At 51.1% G+C, this 16,470-nt stretch overlaps 1 protein-coding gene across 1 annotated transcript in view; it reads right to left on the bottom strand.

The window, feature by feature from the left end:
• Positions 1-16,470, bottom strand: part of Dlec1 (DLEC1 cilia and flagella associated protein) — a 46,345-nt gene that overhangs the window by 3,599 nt on the left and 26,276 nt on the right. Inside the window, exons 19-33 of the mRNA XM_035444043.1 lie at positions 15,997-16,136; positions 9,393-9,546; positions 8,714-8,824; positions 6,319-6,449; positions 5,678-5,869; positions 4,433-4,503; positions 3,970-4,121; positions 2,985-3,103; positions 2,474-2,544; positions 1,275-1,494; positions 1,087-1,186; positions 871-996; positions 662-756; positions 437-521; positions 71-283 (exon numbers count right to left, since the gene is read on the bottom strand). Coding sequence (XP_035299934.1) covers positions 71-283; positions 437-521; positions 662-756; positions 871-996; positions 1,087-1,186; positions 1,275-1,494; positions 2,474-2,544; positions 2,985-3,103; positions 3,970-4,121; positions 4,433-4,503; positions 5,678-5,869; positions 6,319-6,449; positions 8,714-8,824; positions 9,393-9,546; positions 15,997-16,136 — 1,980 coding nt within the window. The remainder of the gene's footprint in view (positions 1-70; positions 284-436; positions 522-661; positions 757-870; positions 997-1,086; positions 1,187-1,274; positions 1,495-2,473; positions 2,545-2,984; positions 3,104-3,969; positions 4,122-4,432; positions 4,504-5,677; positions 5,870-6,318; positions 6,450-8,713; positions 8,825-9,392; positions 9,547-15,996; positions 16,137-16,470) is intronic.

The following is a 16,470-nucleotide window of genomic DNA, read 5'->3' as shown; positions in this document are numbered from 1 at the left end:
GTGTGCATGTGTGTGTGTGTGTGTGTTGCCTGTAGAGGCAGGGAGGGAGGTGGCGCGCCCCTGCACTGACCAGCATGTTCTCCTGTGGGCGGAGTAACAGCTGCTGGCCTGAGGATGCTATCTCCTCTTCGCATTGTTGATGGTCATGACAAGCTATGTTGTCACAGCTGGTCCCACCTTGAGAAACCAAGAAGGGCCTGGAGACCAGGACCCGGAAGTATTGCAGGATTTCCGTGGTGTTGATCAGTTTCATTTGGCGGGTGATAAGCCGGTCACTCAGCACCTGGGGCCACGGGTGGAGGGAGTGAGGGGGTGCCACATGGTGCCATCTCTTCCTGCCCCTCAGGCCATGACTCTGGGGAAGGGACTCAGGAGGACCCACAGGCACATGGGAGGTTCAAGTCCTTTGGCTGGTTCAGGGTGACAGCATACTCACCCCACAGCAGGGATTTTTCGGGATGAGGTCGCTGGCGTGGCACTGGAATTCCAAGTAGCCATTGCTGTCCAGCTCGATGGTCAGCCTGTAGTGACAGGCACTACTCAGGTGCCAGGATCTGGGTCCTCTAGCATCACCTCCCTATCCCAGCGGGCTCCTCCTCTCTTCTCTGCCTGTCCTCTCTCAAGAGGATGAGGGTGCAGGAGGGAGAGCCGGTTGACTCACTGTGCAAGCCTCACGTAGCCATTCAGATCTAGTCTCAGGGGGCCCACGGCAAACTCATGAAGGCGGCGCATCCGACCCGGGATTTCTCTGTCTGTCTGCAGAGCCCAAGCCGTCAGAGATCACTGGCGGTGCCCGGGCTGGGCAGGCAGTGTGACTCTCAGGGGAGAGGTGGCGGCCATGGCACCCTCACCCCAGGTGGGAAGCCTCACCTCTTTATCCAAGCTCATGAAGCCCAGGGCATAGGCAGCACACTCCACCTTGTGCCGAATGTCAAGGTCGAGCGCCATGGGTGTGAAGAAGATATGCATGACCCTGTTACCTCCAGCTGGGATGACCTGGCCGGAACACAGCAGCCTCAGCCCTGGCCCCATGCTCATCAGGCCGGTGCAGCTCCCCCAGAGAGCACCCACCCACTGCCTACTCACCACCTGCTTGGGGCTGACCCGGTACATGCTGTCGGAGGGCAGCCCCTCGTGCCCCTGCAGGATGACCGAGATGATCTGCTCTTCAGCCCTGGTTTCGCCGCTGCCACTGCCGCTGCAACTACCCTGTTACCAGCGAGACCCCGGAGCTCGAGTGGGCTCGAACTGACCCGGGGTCACATTTCGCGTGCCCTGTACTCCTGCTCACCGATGAGGGGACCGCATGGCTGGACACCGACATGTTGGAGGGACTTGGGCACCATGGTGAGCTGGCCTCAGAGGTCTCTGGGCACAAGAGCTCATTCCCATCTTGGTCCCGCAGGGGGAAGGGTGGCCCGTAGAACACGAGCAGCTCCAGCAGCCGGTCTTCCTTTTCTTCTGGGACGTAGGTCTCCCAGTCTAGGCGGATGTCTGAGGAAAGCATGGAGGAGAAAGGAGAGTGGGCGTCTTCTGCCGACCGACCCCTCACCTCCGTGTTCCCCCATACTCAACAGCGGAGTGGGAACCTCGCTGACTTCATAATGCCACCACTTTAGAAAGCAGTTCTTGGCCGGGCATTGGTGGCGCTCGCCTTTAATCCCAGCACTGGGGAGGCAGAGGCAGGTGGATCTCTGTGAGTTCAAGACCAGCCTGAACAAGAGCTAGTTCCAGGATAGTCTCCAAAGCCACAGAGAAACCCTGTCTCGAAAAACCAAAAAAAAAAAAAAAAAAAAAAAAAAAAAAAATGTTGGTTAGTTTCTGTCAGTGTGTCCCAAACTAGAGGTGCTCCTAGGGAGAGGAGACCCCACTTGAGAAACTTGAGAAACAGCCTCCAGCAGTTTGGCCTACGTGCGTGCGTGGGTCTGTGGGAGCATTTTCTTGTTAATGACTGACTGTGAGGGGAGGCCCAGCAGGGCCCTGGGCAAGCTCACTCCTGGGCAAGTTGTCCTGGGCTGTATAAGAACACAAGTTGAATAAGCCAAAAGGAGCAAGCCTGTAAGCAGCGCTCCTCCATAGTCTCTGCTTCGGTTCCTGTCTCAGGTTCCTGCCTCGAGTTCCCCTTTTCTTGTTCTCCCAGGGACCCCAATCCCTTGTGTGGCACCTGATCTGTTCCTCAGATACTGCTGGCTGAAGGACTGAGCAAAGGGGGCCTTGCAAGTGTCTGTCCCTGGTGACACAAGTGACCCTGGTGACACAAAGTTAAGCAAGGATGAGTCCCATCCTCGAGAATGGAAGCCCCTCTCTCTTCAGCCTGGACTGACACAGTCACCTCTCTCCTTTGGACCTCTGGGTCTGTCTTAAGGGCTACAGGCCACTTGTACTCCTGGATCCTGTTTGTGGCTGTTCGCTCCCTCGAGACCATCTCCTCTCCCTGCTGGACACGCCACCCTGACCATCACGAGCAACTCACCACAGGGACTGGAGTTATACAGACGGAGAGTTCTGTTGACTGTGTCTCCTCCAGAGATCTGGGTCCCAAACCTGTGGCGAGAGAGCAGCCTGAGCCAGTAAACTCTGTATGGACTTTGTAACCTTGGTGGGCAGGAGACCTGGGCGGGCCTCAGCTATCTGTCCTTGCCTCAGTAACCCAGGGCTGCAGAACTCAACTGTCACATCATCCAATTGCCAACATTCTGCCTGGGTTTGTCACATGGATCCTAGTGTCAGCCCTAGGGACTGGCACTGCTTTGGATCACTCTCTGTCCATCCACCCGCCCCAAAGCCCTCAGAGACACACAGATGTCAGCCCTGTCCCGTGAGGCTCTCTTCCCCAAGATAGCCATACCCTAGAGCTTCCTTGTGGGTGACTCAGGTGGCCCTAAGCCAGCTGGAGAACCAGCAGCCAGCACAGACAAGCCAGACTGACACCCAGAGGGTTCTGGGGTGGTCAGGGATTGGAGGCCTGGGCTGAAGCTGGGTACCTGATGGTAGGTTCCTTCAGGAATGGGGCCACACTGTAGCATGTGTTCCTCAGGGAGCTGATGGGGCAGCCCACCACAGCCATGTACACTGGGATGACCGTTACTGGCAGGTCCCCCACCTGCAAACACCAGCTCTTTGTCAACGAGAGCCTCTGCATTTCTTTCAGTCAAAGTTTCCACTTGTCCAACCAGCCCAGGGTCCCCAGAACTCTGTTCCTATTGAACTCAGCCTCACTCACTGTCCAGTTCCTAACCCAGACGCCTCTAGCTTGGGCTGCTTCACCCACAGCTCCTGTCTGCCTTTCCTTCCCCCACAGCGGGCTACCTTTTACTCATCTAGCCGCAGGGCCTCTGGCCTCTCGTGGCCCCTTTGTTCAAATACCTTTTAGTTTGCTAAAGATTGTGTGTGTGTGTGTGTGTGTGTGTGTGTGGGAGCACATGGGTGTATTGTGTATTGTATGAACGTGTGTGCATGAGTGTGGTGCGTGTGCATGTGTGTTGTGTGTGCATGCGTGTGTTGTGTGTGTATGTGTGTTGTGTGTGCATACATGTGGTGCATGTGCATGTGTGTGTTGTGTGTTGTGTGTGCATGCATACTGTGCGGGTGCATGTGTGTTGTGTGTGCATGCGTGTTGTGCATGTGCATGCGTGTTGTGTGTGCATGTGTGTGTATCGGCTGCCTAGAAAATGATCAAATGCAGAGACCTGGGTAAGGGTGTGGTGCTGGGGAAGCTGTTACTGTCTCCTCTTTGCTCCTTGCTGCTCTTTCTGGCCTACCATGTTCTGTCCTCCTCGTGGTGCCCTGCCCTGTACATCACAGAGATCCAGAAGGTTCTGCTGCTACACAAGAGGACTCTCAGCCTTGACCCCAGAGGCTGCAGCCATGTGAGCGAGCAGCACGCGGCAGCAGCTGCTCTTGGAGGGCTGAGGGCCACAGCTGGCAGAGAGGAGACTAGGAGCTGGGTGCCTACATGTGTATCCTTACCGTGCAAAGGAGGTCATCCCAGTACTCGCCCCACATGTTGGCACAGCCTGTGATGTTGATATTCAGCTGCTGGTGGGCTCCCAGCATGCCCTGAGAGATGTGGGGGAAGAAAGCTGCTCCTTTCCTGTGTGATAGGATGTTCTCCATAAAGTCTGGGGAGGACGGGACACGGGGGTGCGAGGGGGTCAGGTTCCTGGGCTGAGAGTGAGGGCTAAATCCTCAGGAGTTAGCAAAGCCTGGCCCTGGTGGAGCCCTGCTTGGCCAGCCTCTTGTACCTCCCATGAGGTCAAGCCCTCCTTTGTGAGCCACCACCAGCCCCCAAACAAAACCGCGTCCTACACACTCGATGCAGCCATGTTGGGGTCCCACTGAGGAATACACTGAGAGGGAGTGAGTCGCTGGTCCCCATTTCCCTCCCTGGTGGACACAACTTCTTCAGAAGGGCTGTGTTGGCAGCTCTTACCCATCTTTTCTCTCTTGGCCAGCTGCTCTTGGATGCGCGCTGTCTTTAGCAGGGCTGGGGGCAGGTCAGGGCTTCGCAGGGACAGAAAACGGTGTCGGAGCAGTCAGCCCCTCCCACACTCTGAGCCACAGTCCCTGATAGACACATCTGGACAGGTGCTCAGCATGGGGAGGTAGCCCGCTCCTCTCGAGGGAGGCTGACCAGGCCCCTCGTCACCACTCTTTTACATTTCCGTTCCCAAAGGACCTCTACCATCCAGAGCAGCCCTAGCGGCAGGCGACCCCTAGAGTGACAGGAATTGCCTCCCAGGAAATGCACAGGATGATCTCTGAGACAGAGATCTGTTATCCCAGGGCAAAACCAGCTCTGGGTCCCCAAGTCTAGGGCACCCTTTGCTGCAGGTCCCACTCTGCCCAGCTGTTCCCCGTCTGGCGTCAGGAGGCACTGGCAAGCTGTGGCAGAAAGCTAAGGGTCTAGACAGCGCTCCCTCACCTCCATCCGCCTGTCAGGTGATCAGGCCCGTGATCCAGTTTCGTTCCGGACAGCCCTGTTTCTAAGTCCTCACCCCACACCTCTGCCCCCGGTTCCTGTCTGCAGTGGCATCTCCCTCGTTTATGCATCTCTCCTGCCTGGTCTCAGAAGGCCTCCACATCCAAGGCCAAGCTGAGGAGGAGTCAAAAGCCTGGCCTCTCTCCCACAGTGACCCCTGGGGTCTTCAAGGTGGGCTGTAGGAGCTAGCCCTTCTGTGCATTTCCCTACATCCATCTGCCTCTAGCCTTCTGATGGGGGAAGTCCTTCTGTGTATATGTTTGTCTTATTGGTTACAAGCACTGTTGATAAATAAAGCACTGTTGACCAATAGGGAAGCAAGATAGGTGGGGCTAGGAGTCTAAGAGGATTCTGGGAAATGTAGTCAAGAGGAAGTCTCCATGTGATCCTGGGGAAGAGAGGATGCATGCTGCTGGCATCCTCAATAAGTCTTTATAAAATATATAGATTAATGGTTATGGTTGATATTTAAGACAGAGCTAGTAAATAAAAATCCTAGTCATTGGCCAGCAGCATTGTAACTAATATTAATCTCTGTGTATTATTTGGGGGCTCTAACGTGGAGGCGGAACTCAGGTGGCTGGCAGAAACAGTCATCGTTACAGCCTTCCAAACAAAAACACGGCCCACTGGGGATAACCTGTCGTCTGACCTCACGCACCCTGGGAAATGCCCCAACAAGAGATTGGGACTTACAGGCTGGTCTTTCTGTTCAGGCTCTCCTGGGAGCTCCCAAAGTACTCAAACTTGAGGGTAAAAGGTGTCTGTATCGGGGAGCAATTTGTCAGGATGAGTTGGCGAGTCACACGGGTCCTCAGTGGCACTTTGGAGCCGAAGTCCAATCTGAGCTTCTCCGGGTGGTCTGAGAACTGTGCACTGTTAACGGTACTGCCCCATGCCACGGGTACTATGTTACCTGCCACTCTCATTCCAGGTCAGAGAGCCCCACCCCCCTGGGTGGGGTGGGGGGTTGAGTCCTGAAACCCAACGGGCTCCCTCCTCATGGAGTGTCAGACCCGAGACCCAACCTGCTTGCCAACCCACCATGCCAGAGGAGTATGAGAACGGCACGGATTGCCCCCGTGGGGTCAGAGTGGCTTGGTGCCAAGCTGCTGGGCCTCATTTGGGAAAACTCATTGATGCCCCCTGCCATCTCCTGCCTGCCTCACAGTGTGTACAGAAACGCCACACAGGGTGTGGAGCAGCTTCTGTAGAGATAGCCAGGGCCTGTGACAACTTGGTAGCCTTCTCGCAGACGAAGGAATTTGATGGGGGGGGGGGGCAGTACCATTGTGCAATGTCAGCCCTCCATGAGGCTTCCCCTACCCTGGACTCACCTTCCATCAGAGTCCTCTATGGAGACGGTAACAGTCACTCGCAGCCCCAGAGGGTTCCCAGAGATGCCCAGGGCCAGTGGCTTCTCCATGCCAGACACATGACAAGGGAGGGCCAAATCGGTCAGCTTCTCCTGCAAGAAGTTCATCTGCAGGTTGGTTTCAGGGCCAGGACCTCAGAAAATGAGCCCAGACAGTCTTCTGATACCATGGGTAACAACATGAAAGCCTGGCTTCTCTCTGAAGAAAGGCCTCCAGGTGCTTCCAGTGTGCCATCCTGCCAGGCCAGACAAGGCCCTTAGAGGCTGACCCTCACTCTAGGGTCACAGCTATATGTGTCAGCCTGACATACCCGTATATATACACAGGAAGGCGTAATGGTTAGCCTCTGTTGTCAGCTTGATGGGATTTAAAATCACCAGAGAAACGGGTGTTTGACATGCCTGTGAAAGAGACAGTTTTAGCTGCAGTGGGGAGACCCGTCCTTAATGTGAGCATACTACCTCATGGGTGAAAGCCCTAGACTGAGTATCAGGAAGTGAGCTGAGCACCAGCGTCCATCTCTTTCTGCTTCCTGTTTGGGGATGCCATGTGACTGGCCACCTCACACTCCTGCGGGCCTGGCTTCTGTGATGATGTTTTGTTTGTGCTCTAATAAATAAAGCTTGCCTGAAGATCAGAGTGCGGAGCCAGCCACTAGTTAGCCACAGAGGCCAGGCAGTGGGTGGTGCACACCTTTAATCCCAGCACTGGGGAGGCAGAGGCAGGAGGATCTCTGTGAGTTTGAGGCCAGCCTGGGCTACATGAGATTGATCCAATCTAAAAGAGAAACAGAGGCAGGCTCACACCTTGAATCCCGGCACTAGGGAGGTGGAGACAGTAGTGACACAGGTGGGCGGAGAGAGACAGGAGTGCATTGCGTTCAATCTGAGGATTCACAGGGACAGAATCGCCCCTTCAGTGTGAGGATTCAGTAGATGTGAGAATTAGGAGCTGACTGCTCTGTTTCTCTGATCTTTCAACCTTAACTCCTATATCTGACTTGGGTTTACTATTATTATTATTATTATTATTATTATTATTATTAAGACCAATTAGAATTCCAGCTACAAGCTTCCCCACCGTGATATCTGCAGCCTCTAACTATGAGTTAATATATCTTTTCTTCCTTGAGTTGCTTTTGTTACAGCGAGGATTTGAAAAGTAACTGAAACAATCGATCATCAAAGCGACTTCTGGAGAGCAGTGCCCGTTCTTCAGTGGGCAGCAGGAAGTTGTTCCACGAAAGGCCTGGCACCCAGACCCAGCTGTGTAAACAAGCTCACTGGCCCCATGTCTGCCATTGAGGAGTTGGCAGCTGGACCTGTGAGTCTCTGAAAGCTGGCTTCTGACCTCCACATGCAGGGTCAAGTGCACACTAACCCTTACACACACACACACACACACACACACACACACACACACACACACACACGTGCGCGCGCGCATAGTACATAAGTAAATAAATTGTTAAAAAGAAAAATAAAGGGGTTGGAGAGATGGCTCAGTGGTTAAGAGCACTGACTGCTCTTCCAGAGGACCTGGGTTCAATTCCCAACACCCACATGGCAGCTCACAACTATCTGTAATTCCAGTTCTAGGGAATCCACCACCCATGGCAAAACACCTATGCATATAAAATAAAAGTAAAATTTTTGTTGTTTTTCAAGACAGGGTTTCTCTGTAGATTTGGAGCCTGTCCTGGAACTAACTCTTGTAGACCAGGCTGGTCTCAAACTCACAGAGATCTGCCTGCCTCTGCCTCCTGAGTACTGGGATTAAAAGCATGTACTACCACCACCGGCTGATAAATTTGAAAAAAAAAAAAAAGAAAAAGAAAAAGAAAAAGAAAGAAAGAAGAAACTCTTTTTAAGAGTTGAGGATGTTTCTTTTCCCAGAAGAACCACAGAATTGGCCAGCAACACTTAAATACTGAGCAGGTCCCGCTGTGATGGCATCTCTCTAGGATACTCCAGGGAGAAGCTGAGCCTTTCCTGGGAGGATACCAGCCACCCGTTGGTCTCCCCCTGTAGCATCCAGAACAGTGCCTGCCTTGAGCAATGGCTTTGCCCTGGGCAAAGTGGACAATTGAGCTGCCTGAGGCCACACAGAGAAAGGTAGGGCTGGTAACAATGTGATCAGTGGGTCTCAGACCACATTTGACCCTACTCTAGGCTCTCTGGCCTTGTGGTCTCAGAGAGTAGGTCCAGAATGAAAGAGAACCCTAAACACGAACACATTAAATCTCTTGCCCACTCCTGAAGAACAGGGCCTGTTAGCCTTCCCTGGAAACATTGGTGGCGGTGGTTGGATAGGGTACGTTCCCAGCCACAAAGCACTTCCAAGCTGCCTTACTCACCCGTGTGTTGGCTGTAAACTGCAAGTTGAGCTGGCGCTCCTCACTGGGACCCAGTAGGCCACGTCTTGGAGAGATTGTCACTCTGCACAAGGCTGCTTGAGCCCCCAGGAGCTGGAAGACACAGAATGGAGTTATTGTCTTATGAGGTTACCAGACAGACCAGATCTACACAGTGCTAACACAGCAAGCCGGGCTAGGCACGTCAGGAATAAACCACAGAGCCTTCTCTCCTCCACAAGTGCGGTCGGCTTCACCACCCACCGTGGAGTTGCCTGGACAAACTGGGCAAACCACTGTAGTGGACAGCAGAAGGCAGCTGACTTCTCTCATGGTGCTCAGAGCAAGCTCCACTGTCGACTACAGGGGCATTGCTATGACTAGGTTCCGAACAGCTGTGCAGACCAGCAATGGGCTGTTCTGGCTGAGAGGTCTCGGCTGTATTCACTAGGAACTCCTTCTTGGGCAGGGAACTAGAATTTCCTAAAGATGGAGCCATGAAAGGTCAGGCAAGATGAACTGTTAAGGAGCCATGCTTTTCTGAGAACCGTGGGTGGGGCCACGGGCTTCGGGAGGGAGGCTGAGCATTTGTTTGGAGGGTGGCCATTCAGGGGGTGGGGGCCCCACGAGTGTCCGCTGCTGGCAGCTGCAGATTGCTGCTAGTTCAGGCTCAGTCGCTCACCTTGCCCCAGTGGAACCGGGTGGGCAGGAGTGTGCCGTTGACCAGCACGACAGTTGACTTTGTGGGCACACCCAGGTACAGGTTGCTGAGCTCCACGTGGCTGCTTTTCAGGTACACATAAGGCTGCTGAACCTCTGCATACACAGGGAGGTAACTGGAACACAGGAAACAGAAAAGGAAAAAAAAAAACTCCCCAGTTTGCAAATAGTTATTAATACAACAATAACAAAAACAAAACAAAAAAACAAAACAAAAAACAGCTAGGGGTAGCACATTTATAATTCACTGTGGATTCCAGGCCAGCCTGGTCTACAGAGCAAGTTTTGTGCAAGCCAGGGCCGCACAGTGAAACCCCATCTCAAGAAACCCCAAACAACAAACAAACCAACAAACAAAACTCTTAAAAAGCAAGTTTGGCAAAGCTGCAGCTAAAATGCAGGCTCGTCCTTCAGAACGCAACCGTATTCTTATCCTTCAACAATGAGCATGTAGATACAAACTACTTAAATTTTAAATCACTCAAAATATGAGAAATTTTAAGGAGAATACTCTGGGTTTATTTCAGGATGGTCACTATCCCTGACCAAACTAAAAGAACCTTCTTGTCACCACGGGAATCTAGGCGTTCCTGTCCTAGCTAATTTTAACTGTCAATCTGGCATAGCCAGATGAGTATACCTGAGAAGGTTCACTCTGCTGAGGGATTGTCCAGTCAGAATGACCTGTGGGTATGTCTGTGAGCGACTGTCTGGATTGTAACTGAAACAGGAAGGCTCAGTCCACTGTGGGCAGTGCCATTCCCCGGGCAGGTGTTTCTGGGCTATATAACAAAGTTAGTTGAGTGTGAGCCTGTGAGGGAGCCGGCCAGCAGCCCTCCTCTATGGTTTCTGCTTCTAGTTCCTGCCCTGACTCCCCTCGGTGTTGCACCATGACCTGCAAGTGTAAGCCAAACAAATCTTTTCTTTCTCTAACTTGCTTTTGGTCAGAGTGTTTTGTTGTTGTTGAGTTTTCAAGACAGGGTTTCTCTGTGTAACCACTCAGGCTGTCCTGGAACTCACTCTGTAGACCAGGCTGGCCTTGAACTCAGAAATCCACCCACTTCTGCCTCTGAAGTGATGGGATGAAAGTCATGTTTCAGTACTGCCCAGCTGGTCAGAGTATTTTATCACAACAAAAAGAAAACTACACCAGCTCCCAAAGCTTTGAGCCTCATCCCACCTGACATTCAGACTCCAGAATTTGTTGAAGCTGTTGAGTGTCCCTTCCGTGACTGGCCCCAACCACTGCTGCTTCGGAGAAACGGACCTGTTTTCTACATTTGACTTCTCCCTGGGATTGGGCTGGTGCACTCTCAATTCTCTGACAGACACAAAGTTACTTTTCATTTGTTCATTTTTTTTTTCTTCTTGTTGTGAGGCAGGAGCTTGATGGACAAGTGCTCTATGGGTCTAGATGGCGGGGGCCATTTTGTAGTGAAATTAACATTATGGTGAGCTGATGTAGTGAGCAAAGGAGATTATCCTAGAGAGTGTACACGGGCCTGTCAATCATTTGAGAGGCCTTAAAAGCAAGAGCCTGGGGTTGCCTGGCCAGCCACAGTTAGGTGAGTTGATTGAGTCTTGGCAAGAAATTATATCCATGCACACATAATGTTACATATAACTTATATATCATAGTACTCAGTTAGATATATATATATATACATGATACATAGTCTTGTTTCATATCTTGGGCAGTGCTTAAATTTACAATATTCCTATTTCAGCTGCCTGAGTGCTGGTATTATAGGCATGCGCCATGTCTGGCTGTAACAAAGTCTTGTGTATATGTAGGGGGGTGGTCAGAGGTCAATGGCAATGTTGGGTGTCTTCCTGAGTTGCTGTGCACTTTGTTTTGGGACAGGGTCCAGCTAAGATGGCCAGACAGAGAGCCCTGGAGCTGCCTGTCTCGGCCTCCGCCGCGCTCAGATTCCCCGCATGTGCTGCTGTTACTAGGCGCTTTCAGGGTCACTCTCAGATTCCAGGGACTTCCCGCCCCCAAATGCCCCCCACTTCAGCTGTCTCTTCCAGCACTCGCTCCCTCTTTCCCTCCCACCTTCAGCCTGATCTCCCTATTCCCATTTTCACTGGCCACCTACCTACCTGCAAGATCTACTCTATTTTTCTGCTTCCCAGGGAGATCCATGGGTCCCCCATTGAGCCTTCCTTGTTACTTAGCCTCTTTGGGTCTGTGGTTTGTAGCATGATTATTCTTTACTGAACCACTAATATCCACTTATGAGAGAGTGCCTACCATGTTTATCTTTCTGGGTATGGGTTTCCTACTCAGGGTGATGTTCTCGTACCCCCCTGAGTGGGTGGATATAGAGCTCATAATAGCCATCGTCTAATAACAAGGCAAGGCTCCCAACAGTGGGGCTGGGATATCAACCCACCCTAAAACCTTAGACCTACAGCATGTCCTGCCTGCAAGATGTGCTGGTGCAGAACATTGGTGGCCAACCAGTGACTGGTCCAATTTGAGGCCCACACCATGAGAGGAAGCCCATGACTGACATTGCCTGGATGGCCAAGAATTAGAGGCAGGACGGCCCTGAGACCTGGGATAAAACCAAAAGGACCACCCCTGCTCCCCCCACCCAAAAAAGGGCAACGAATGTTTCCTAATGATACCCTGCTATACTCATAGGTCAGCACCTAGCCCAACTGTCATTAGAGAGGCTTCATCCAGCAACTGATGATGGCAGATGCACAGCCAAACATTAGGCAGAGCTCAAGAAGCCCCAAAGAAGAGAGAGAGGGGACGGATTGTAGGAGCCAGAGGGGTCAAGGACACCATGAGGATGCAGCCCACAGAATCAACTAAGCAGAGCTCATAGGGACTCACAGAGATTGGAGCAACTAACACTGACCCTGCGTGGGTCTGTGCTAGGTAGGTCCTCTGCACATATGTTGTGGTTATGTATCTTTGTGTTCAGTGGGAGTGGGGGGGGTGTCTTTGACTCCTTTGCCTGTGCTTGGACCCTTTTCCTCCTACTGGGTTGCTTCATCCAGCCTTAATATTCTGTGCTTGGCGGATATTCCTGGCAAGCCTGCTCCTTTTTTGAAGGGAAACAGAGGAGGAGTAGATCAGGGGAGAGGGGACTGGGGGGGGGGCTGGGAGGAGTGGAGGGAGGGATATAATGTATGAGAAAAGAATTAAAAAAAAATTTAAAAGCAAAGCACAAATGCTGCTATGGTCGGCTTCTCATGTGGGTGTTAGGGATCCAAACTCAGGTTCTCATGCTTTCCCAGCAAGCATTTTTCAACTTAGCTATCTTTGCAGCACCCCCTCCAACATCATATTTTAATAAACATGTTATTGTTCTGTTTCTCTGGTGGGGTTCGGACTGACACGATACTATCTAAGAAACCTGTAAGTAAATATAAAAGATGGCATGGATTTATTTTTCCCTGTAACTCGTTTATTTTACCTGATTTAAAGAGAACCACAGCTAGGCGGTGGTGGTGCACGCCTTTAGTCCCAACACCTGGGAGGCAGAGGCAGGTGGATCTCTGTGAGTGTTGGATCAGCCTGGTCTACAGAGCGAGTTCCAGGAGAGCCAGAGCTGTACAAAGAAACCCTGTCTCAAAAAAGAGAGAGAGAGAGAGAGAGAGAGAGAGAGAGAGAGAGAGAGAGAGAGACCCGTTAACCAGTAACTAAATCTGTGCCCATGGGTCCCATGAAGCCAGCAACATTAAGGGGAATGACGATTGGACTAGAATGGTTGAGACCTCGATATCTTACTTTTAACAATGAACAGGACTAAGATGCTTGTTGAAATGGAAGGCTTGGACACTGTTACAAACCGGACATCCCAACAGACACACATACACACAACACTTTACCCAACAGAACAGAGAACTCAGTAAGTCGAACCTAACAGAGTTAAATGTTTTTGTACTTTAATAATACTATCAAGAGGGTGCTGGACAGATAGTTCAGTGGTTAAGAGCACTGGCTACTCTTCCAGAGGACATGGGTTCAGTTCCCAGCACCCACATGGCAGCTCACAACTGTCTTTGGCGCCAGTTCCAGGGGATCCGACATCCTCATACAGACATTCTTGCAGGCGAAACACCATTGCCCATGATATAAAAATAAATAAATCATTAAAAAAATTATCGAGAGAACCTGGCCATAGAATGGCTGAAAATAGTGTATCTAACTAGAGACTTGCGTGTTAGAGACATAACGATTTCATACAAACTCAGGAATGAAAAATGAGAAACCCACTTCTTTTTGTTTGTGTTTGTTTTCTGAGACAGGGTTTCTCTGGAGCTCACTCTGTAGATCAGACTGGCCTTGAAGTCAAAGATGTGAGAACTCAGAGATCACCTGCCTCTGCCTCCCCAGTGCAAGGATCAAAGGTGTGAGCCACTGCCAGCTGGCTGAGAATCCTATTTCTTAATTCTTTTAGCATACATGAATAATTCAAAACAATGGATTTCTGATGGCATTTTCATACATATATTTGTGTTTTAATTTATCCACCGTTGACTCCCTTGCCTCCTCTCACTAGTTACCTCCCTTTTCCGTCTACTCTCCCTTCCACCATCTTGTGGGTTTTTTGCTGGGGAGAGCTGGTGGCTGTGCTGGATAGGTTTATGTCAACCAGTCAGCTGAGAGGAGGGAGACTCAACTGAGGAAATGCCTCGGCTAAGAAGAGCTGCAGGCTAGACTGTAGAGCATTTTCTTAATTAATGATTGAAAGCGGAGGGCCCAGCCCATTGTGGGCGAAGCCACCTGTGAGCTAGTGGTAGTGTGTTCGGTAAGAAAGCTGAGTGTGGAGGATATATAGTTTATGATCTAATAAAGCCACTGAAGATCAGAACTAAAAGACTGACACACTAGACAGTCATAGAAGCTGGGCAGTGGTGGCACACACCTTTAATTCCAGGACTCAGCAACAAGGCAGATGGATCTCTGTGAGTTCAAGGCCACTCAGGGCTACAGAAGAGTGAATTAGTCTAAAAGAAAAAACAGAGCTCACACCTTTAATCCCAGAACTAAAGAGATATAAAACAGGAACAGGGGCTTGTGTTCTGGCAATTAGTCTCCAGCCATGTAGAGGACAGGATCCTCCAGTCTCGGTAGAGGTAGAGGTAAGAGCTTGGCTGCTTTGCTTCTCTGGTCTTCAGCTTGAGCCCCAATGTCTGTCTCTGGGTTTTTATTATTCGTGCTACAGCTGGGGTCTCATGAGCGAATTCTAGCTCTGAAAATGGCCACGCCATCTGAATAGATAGCTCTGTGAAGAGAACTTACAAACGACCAGTAAGCACGAAAAGATTTTCAGTGTTCTTTGCCAGGAGGAAAATGCCATCCAGTCCTCAAAGAAGTACTGTTGAAGGTGACAATGCAGCCTCAAAGGGTTAGTGGAGAGTGACGGAGGGCACCTGACACCCTCTGGTGACCTACATACTCACACAGACATGCACACATAGACACACACAGACATACACACAGTCACACAGACACACACACAGACACATCGACACAAAATAACTAAGAAACAATAAATATTTTTTAAAAAACAAAATATTCTCGGGCTGGAGAGATGGCTCAGAGGTTAAGAGCGCCGACTGCTCTTCCGGAGGTCCTGAGTTCAATTCCCAGCAACCACATGGTGGCTCACAACCATCCGTTGTGGGATCTGGTGCCCTCTTCTGGTGTGCAGATATACATGGAAGCAGTATACATAATAAATAAATGAATAAAATCTTTAAAAAAAAAAACAACAAAAAAACCCAAAATATTCTCTATCTGGCTCTGGTGGCATACACCTGCTCTGCCACTGCTTGAGAGCTGGAGGCAGGAGGATCAGAAGTTTAAGGCTCCTCAGCTGCACAGTGAGTCCAAGGCCAGCCTTGGCTATCTAATGACTTCAAGGCTAGCCTTGGCTACATGATACTGTCTCAAAAAAATCAATCAGAAAAGAAAGGAGGGGGAGGGAGAGGAAGATCAAATATTTTGCTTTAGAAGAATGTTGGAAGAGCTAGGGAGAGTTAGAGGATAGGGACTGTGCTTGCATTGAGTTGGTAATAACTGAAGGTCGACAATGAGTTTGGGGGCAGGTGGTAAAATTTTTCTTTATGTACATGAGAAAACTTCTGCAAAGCCAGAGAGAAGGGAGGGAAGGGAAGAGGGAGAAGGGGGCATCACTGCCTTCCAAGCCTCTGGTGTGTCCTACCCAACTACAACAGCGTTAGCACGCTTAACACGGATTGTGGCCATTCTCTTGCCCACGAGCAATGAGCTTTTCCTGTTTCCCATTCTTAGGCTTCCTCTTGCTGGGAAACAGCCCGAGGAAGCCAGAAGGTGGCGCCAGATGCCCTGGAGTTGGGGTTACAGGCCATTGTGATACACCTGACCTGGATGCTGGCAATCACGCCCTGGCCATCTGGGAGAACAGCAAGCACCCTCAACCACTCACTGAGCCATCCCTCCAGGCCCTGGCATCTGTAGTATTAAACTCATAAATATGTCTAGATAAATACTGAGTTGCACATGCTATCAATGTAAGGTAAAAACGCAGTCCACGGTCCACCCTCCCATCCCTCCATACCTCCAGGCCCCGTTTTCCACCTCTAGCTCCAGGACCGTTTGCAGACTCTGGCAGTGCGAGGCCTCTAAGGTGACGTTCACTTTGCACTCCCCCAGAGGGAGAAGCTGGCCGCTCAAAGGCTCAATGTCAAAGGGGGACACCTGAGGTCAACACAGAAGATACAGCAAGAAGTGAGACCTGGGAACCGGGGTGCTAACCAGCAACACCCCAAAGCTGCCCCTGGATCTCCCAGACACAAAACCAAGGAGAGGATGAGCAAGCGTGGGACCACAGCTGGGGAGGACAGCAGGAACAAGAGACCAACGACTGGGTGTCCAGGTAAAGGAATACACAAGACAGAGGTTCCCACACTCCTGGCACAGAGCCAAGAGGTGGGAGGCAGAGAGGTGTCTGGGGTGGAAAGGTGGGTGCTTAGAAGATCAAAGAAGGAGGAGGGGGGAGCTTGGGTGTCCTGGAGGAGGTGCCCTGGGTGAG

The sequence above is a fragment of the Cricetulus griseus genome, chromosome 4 (genome assembly GCF_003668045.3).
Source record: "Cricetulus griseus strain 17A/GY chromosome 4, alternate assembly CriGri-PICRH-1.0, whole genome shotgun sequence".
Lineage (NCBI taxonomy): Eukaryota > Metazoa > Chordata > Mammalia > Rodentia > Cricetidae > Cricetulus > Cricetulus griseus.
Note: the sequence above shows the minus strand (reverse complement) of the source record. Positions and strands in the feature narration are given on the sequence as shown.